The sequence below is a fragment of the Monopterus albus genome, unplaced genomic scaffold (genome assembly GCF_001952655.1).
Source record: "Monopterus albus unplaced genomic scaffold, M_albus_1.0 scaffold195.1, whole genome shotgun sequence".
Lineage (NCBI taxonomy): Eukaryota > Metazoa > Chordata > Actinopteri > Synbranchiformes > Synbranchidae > Monopterus > Monopterus albus.
The window spans coordinates 819132-826068 of record NW_018128075.1 but is presented as its reverse complement, the minus strand read 5'-3'; the positions used below and the strand labels follow the sequence as shown (position 1 = coordinate 826068).

Sequence of the window (6937 nt, the reverse complement as noted above, 5' to 3'; positions counted from 1 at the left end):
TCTATTTTTTTTACTGATAATATACTGATTTGATTTGTCCTGATGTAGCTGAGGAGATTTTGGCCAGAATCAATTGTTATAACTGAGCCTAAATTGTCAATAACCAGAGCTTGTTGTAAATTCTGTTGACATATAAAAGCTGTAGATCTCCTGAGGTCAGTTGACAATAGGTTCTATTCATTACAGTACAATACAGACAGACAGAGTCAGTGAAAGAGATGCAAAGAATTAGACTGATTGAGAGACAGGCTAGTACTCACAATGCTGCATCTGTGGAGCCTTCTCAAATACCAGGTTAGATGTAATTGCTAACCACGTCTGCATTCATCTGCATCTCTTTCTTCTGTCTGCCCTTTAAACAGCAACCCACTCTCAGATTGAAGTGAGATTACACAGAGTATTGCTGTTCTGTCTTTAGCCTTTGCTCTTTTTGTAATGCCAAGGCAAACACCTCTCTCTCTTTTTCTTTTTGCTTCACATAACAGTATTTAGTTTTTATTCATCCCATCTTGCCATCACACTTTCAATTATCTTTGTTTTCCTTTCTTTTATCTCTTCACATTTCTTGCCTTGTTCCATTCTAACACTCATCTTCACTACCTACCTCTACTTCTTCCCTCAATTCTTCTTGAATGATTTTCTATTTTTTCTTTATAGGGCATTTTATTTTTATTTATTACTTTTAGCATTCCTCCTCCATTTTTTATTATTTGTATTTTTTAACATTCTATTTCATATCTTCATTCATTCTGTTATTCAAAATACCTAATGCTTCCATATCTTCCTCTTCTTGTCATTCTCATTTACATCCTTCACTTTTATAAGGATAAGAACCGAGGCAGCCATCTGTGGCGCCAACTCAACCGATGGCTCTAACCATCAGGGGAAACTTGGGGGTTCAGTGTCTTGCCCAAGGACACTTTGACATATGGACTGCAGGCACTGAGATTCGAATCTCCAACCCTCCGGTTGGGAAGCGACTGCTCTACCTACCCACTGAACCACAGTTGCTCCCATTCAACCACAGTTGAATACAAAAGTGTACTCACATGGTTACCTCATACCGTGCCCAAGCGCAGTTGACCTCCTTGTCCCTGGTGTCATTTTCTTTCAGTTTTACCATATTCAACTATATTCAAAGATGATTGCGCTCAAAGTACACGTCAGGTGCACTCAGCAAAAGTTCGTCAAGCAAAAATAACATGTAAGCCTTTGCATTTTGAAAGATACCTCAAAGATATACATGTATTCTTATCTTTAAAAAAATCACATGGCTGAGAAACACAGACATCTTGACATAACTGTCTTCTTCAGACTAATAATCTAATTTATTAGGTATCTTTCAGAATGCAAAGGCTTTTTGTCATTTCTGTTTGTTTTACCATAGCAAACATAATCAGCGTGTTCTCTCGGTCTCTCACTGTCTGTCTCTCTCATTTCTCTGTCTGTGATCAATATATGTTCTGCTCTTGGCTCCAGTGTCACACCACACAATTATTTGAAATAGCTGTGAAGGACAAGTGGTTTTGCTCAATCTAAGGTTCCAGCTTGCACAAATGTGCACACACACACACACAGAGAGTTTTGTTTGTGTTTTTTGTTTGTTTTTGTGGAAGCCGGTGGATGAGCCTGTGAAGAGGAAATATTTTGGAGAGGAAATATCCTATTTTGTTCTCAGTTGGGCATCTGTTCTACATCTCAGGATTCCCCATCTTCTTCTAGTCAACAGAAGTGATGACTAACACTTATCTGCACTGGCCTTAAAATAGATCTTCATTTTACTGGTTACTCATCAAGCACAGTCCTAGCAAACGCCCTGTCACAGTGTTCAGTACATCCCAGACCTGAAATTTCTTACATGACCTTTAATATGAGTCACTTTTTAATGTATAGTATCATAGCTTTCCAAGTGTTCCTTTGGTTTTTCTAGTGTTACTACAGTTTGAACTTCAAATGAGAAAACATCAAGGATATTTACATGATTTAACTGTTGCCAACTTTGGTATTTCTTTGAATATCTTCCTTATTTGTCCCATTTAATAGAATACTGAGTCATCGTAATAAATACTGAGCTGGTTTAATGCAGTGCTTCATCTTTGATGTGTTTTTGTTTTAATAGCTGTTAGTAGCTGTTTTACTCTTTACTGTTTTGTTTTATTTTTGACCCCCATATGTTATACAGATAATCTTTCTGTAACTTGTACTACACTGTTGTACTCACCACTCCCATGACACTTTCAGCACTACAGGCATCAGTCTGCCTCGGCCCTATTACGTGGCTGATGAGGACGACGAGCGCCCCTTCATCTGCTCCCTGCCAGTCGACAACGGCATCATGTCCTGCTCTGATGTCCCGGCCCGCCGCGAGGGAGGCAAGACGTGCTGTCTGGACAAGGATGACGCCCTGTACCGCCAGTCACTGGGGCTGAGCCCAGAGCCTCTGGCCAATGGCAGCCACAGTGTAGCAGGGCTGTGTGTCAACTGGAACCAGTACTACACCAGGTGTCATACTGGGCACACCAACCCCCACAAAGGAGCCATCAATTTTGACAACATCGCCTATGCCTGGATTGTCATTTTCCAGGTGGGAATTTTAGTAAACTTAGCAGACAACCAGCAGGTTGCTTTGTTTTTAGTCCAAAACCACTAAAAACAATTTGATGATTAATAGTCTGCAGATTTTCATGGTTTGTGGCAAAGTATAAAATTAGACTCCATGTTATATGAACCATTTCAGACACTGTAGCCTCGCTGAATAAAATACTTATTTAACACATATTTGGCTTTTCACAGACAGCAGCAACTGAAATAAGTAGGAAACATTCACAGCACAGTACCCTGACACTGCAAAACATCATCAAAATTAATCTAATCTACTGTGTGATTCTATGAACACAGGTCAGAGAGAAGCCAGCTGCTTAAAACAAGAATCCACAGAAGAAAGCAACATTTTAGATTCTCTGTGAGCTTTACAGCATCTCTATACAGTATATATCCCTCCTTTCTATTGCATACTATTCCTTGTTTAAACATGTATCAGGAAAATATGTGGAAAAAACCCAAGAAATGAAACTGAACAATAGTTCCAATAAGTTCAGCCAACCTGGCTTTGTCCACAGGTAATAGCACTTCTAACACACTCAGATTTACACCTCATATCTCGTTAGTTAATTCATACAAAACCAAAAAAAAACACACCAATTAGCCATTTAAGAGGGGTTTTGTGTCTGACTTTTCCTTAGGTTAAGCTATGTAGCCGTACTGTATATTTAACAGGTGCTCTCACTTACACTGTTCTTGCCAAAAAGACCAAACTCCCTTGTGGACACACTTATCATATATTTTCTGTTGCCTGTCTTTTTGACTGTAGGTGATCACTCTGGAGGGCTGGGTGGAGATCATGTACTATGTGATGGATGCTCATTCCTTCTACAACTTCATCTACTTCATTCTGCTGATAATTGTAAGTCACACATGGCAACACTTCCATGTACACAAACACTGAGATGTCTGCATTGTCGGGATATGGTAAATGTTCAAACAGAACAAATTCAGCATGTGGCAGCTCGGTTCATACCACAGTGATATGAATGCTACTGAATGCTAAGTCCACTCTCACTAATACATGTATTTGTTGTGAAGTTGCACTTTCTGCAGTCAGCCGTCTGACTGACATGCTTTTACTTTGCCTGTTGTTGTTGCCAAGCTACAGATGACGGCAATGAAACAATGTCACTCATCTCGCTATCTCCCTCTCCCGCTCACATACATAGACACCTGCATACCCATGCACAGACACACACGTACTGTACATTACACACAAAGACAAGGCTGTCATAGTAAAAACTGAACTGAAATCCCTGCAGAATCCCTCTGGGGTTCCAAAAAAACTCTTTCTAATTCCCCTCGCGGTGTATGTGTTCAGTGTGGGGTGCATGTGTGTACATTTTTGTGTGTGAGCATTGATGCGTGTTTCCCTCAGAATATTTCTTTTTTAGTCTGTGTGTGTATGAAAGTGTTATCATAATGCAGTGTGACTGCCAGTCCTGGTTACTTCCTCACCTAAGGGCTGTCTTGTCTTTTTATTATGCTTTTAATTGCCTGCCTTCAGATTCAGACACAAGCTCAGCATCTCTCTCTGTCTCTTGTCTCCACTCCTCGTCTCACCAGCACTCCTTTCCTTCTTTACCCCTTAATGTCTTCCTCTTTTACTCCCTGCATCAGTCTGACATCTATCAGTCCTAGAATCTGCCAACACTCCCTCCCTCAACACTTCTGTGTCTCTCTACCTTCCTTAACCTTTCTTCCTCCATTTACTCTTGCCTGCATCACCCCCTGGCTCCCTTCATCCACTCCCCTCCTGCCTTGCTTTAATCCTCCTTTCTCACTGAGCTGTATACTACGCATTCATGTATCTTTCACTCTATTCATTATTCTCAGTTACACACATATACAGTATACACATACAGAAAGTGAAACATGCCCATGCTCTTTCCCAGATTTGCTGTGGGACATTATCTTCTAGATCAGGCATGTAAAACTGGCTCGCTACAGATGATCCATAATATAATGGATCCAAAGCTATCTCTGAGGAGCAATGTAGGGAGGAGGAAAGGATAGAAGGAAATAACTGAGGGTTGGGGAGAGTAAGAAATGGAAGGAAGATGATGAAATGGGCAAGAAAATGGTTTAAAATGAGAGTGATCTTAAAAAAGGGGGTGATGAAGTGGAGGAGAAATGGGAAAGGATGGATGGATGAGTGGATCGATGAAGGGAAGAAACCAGGAGGTGGTGTGATGGACTGGAGTGTCGGCATGAAATCAGAGAGAGGATTGGAGGGTGGAGGGGGAAGGGGCCACATGTTGGTCTTTCTCTTTGATCATAAATGAAAGGTCATTAATTCAAGTGAATCCCTCAGCGGGTCCTCTGCGCTCACATGTTTGAAGCAGACGTGGGCTACTGATCACAGCATCAGATTACAACAGGTCATACGGTATGTCCAATTAAAATGCTTTAGTATTAAGGCATCTGTAAACCAAGATCCATTCTCCGGCCTCCATTCAAGTGCTTTTTCAAAAGGCAGCCGACACCTCACAGGTGTCGTTGAAACCATCTCAAGATTTTGAAATGGATGTGGGGATGATGTTAAATGAAAGAGTGGGATCTTTCAAGCATTTCTCATTCCAGTAAGTCCAAGGAGGGCGTTTAGATTCAGAATGGTTCTACTTGGCTGGAGAGAAACATTTTCTGAATTTAAACGCTAACCAATTCTTCAGCAAGCCCATTGCTCACATGAAGCGTTAAATTCAACTCAAAGCAGCAGCAAAAGAGATTTACATTTTCTGTATACAGGCTTTTGAAACGGTAGAAAATGAATGAATAGTATTAAGGTTACATATGAATATGGTACCTTTAGTTGTCTGAAAATTGCTCCCAAGGAGGAACCAGACTGGTGGAGGTCCAGAGGTTTTTTTTCAGAGGTCTTGGCTGATTTCATTCAGCAGCCCCCCCCCTCTGGGTGTGATATCACCACTACAGCCACTGAATGTTTCTCTTCATGGAGACCAGTGTACCGTATTTCTCATTTTCACCCATTTTAACAAAGGTTCAAATGAATGCATTTTAACAAATATTCAAATCAATTTTAATCTTTTGAAAAGTACAAATGGAATTTAAAAGTTTAATCTACAGCAGGTCAACCTCATCATCAGTGAGCCTTGGGCGTCCATGACCCTGTCGCGGGTTCACTGTTTGTCCTTCATTAGACACTGTTGGTAGGTACTAACCACTGCAGACCGGGAACAAGTCCTGCAGTTTGGGAGATGCCCTGAGCCACCAGTCATCTCACCATCACAGTTTGGCCTTTGTCAAAGTCACTCAGGTCCTTACGCTTGCCTGTTTTTCCTGCTTCCATCACATCAACTTTGAGGACTGAATGTTCACTTGCTGCCTAATATATCCCACACCCTGACTGATGCCATTGTAATGAGATAATCAGTGTTATTTACTCACCTGTCAACGGTCATAATGTTATAATAATAATCATAATCACCTTTATTTGGCCAAGTATGTTACACACAAGGAATTTGTTTCTGGTACAGAACCGAGGCAGCCATCTGCGGCACCAACTCACATTGATGGCTCAAACCATTGGGGGAAACTTGGGAGGTTCAGTGTCTTGCCCAAGGACACGTGGACTGCAGGCACCGAGATTCGAATCTCCAACCTTCTGGTTGGGAGATGACTGCTCTACCCACTGAACCACAGTCGCCCCCATGGCTGATCAGTGTACAGTACAATATAGGGCTTATAAGTTATAACCCATGGTGCATTAAGACATTAAATAGAAAATAGTTCTTAGACAAAGTTGATCTGACAGCTTGTCAGGCTCAGTTCGACTCAGTTGACTCTGACAGTGTTAACATGCTTGGAAGGTAGGTTGACAAATACAGTGAGGAACAGAAGTATTTGAACACCCTGCGATTTTGCAAGTTCTCCCACTTAGAAATCATGGAGGGGTTTGAAATTCACACTGTAGGTGCATTCCCACTCTGAGAGACAAAATAAAAACAAAATTCAGGAAATCACATTGTATGATTTTTTTAAGAATTTATTTGTCTTGCACTGCTGAACATAAGTATTTGAACACCTGAGAAAATCAGTGTTAATATTTGGTACAGAAACCTTTGTTTGCAATTACAGAGGTCAAACGTTTCCTGTAGTTCTTGACCAGGTTTGCACACACTGCAACAGGGATTTTGGCCCACTCCTCCACACAGATCTCCTCTAGATCTGTCAGGTTTCGGGGCTGTCGCTGAGCAACGCGGAGTTTAAGCTCCCTCCAAAGATGTTCTATTGGATTGAGGTCTGGAGACTGGCTAGGCCACTCCAGAACCTTGATATGCTTCTTACGGAGCCACTCCTTGGTTATCCTGGC

General features: G+C 41.3%; 1 protein-coding gene across 1 annotated transcript in view; it reads left to right on the top strand.

Moving 5' to 3' along the window:
• The window catches only part of LOC109970351 (voltage-dependent T-type calcium channel subunit alpha-1I-like), a gene marked incomplete at its 5' end in the record, with an annotated part of 125189 nt that overhangs the window by 35072 nt on the left and 83180 nt on the right, over positions 1-6937 (top strand). Inside the window, 2 exons of the mRNA XM_020617854.1 lie at positions 2242-2584; positions 3371-3463. Of these exons, the coding sequence (XP_020473510.1) occupies positions 2242-2584; positions 3371-3463 (436 nt within the window). The remainder of the gene's footprint in view (positions 1-2241; positions 2585-3370; positions 3464-6937) is intronic.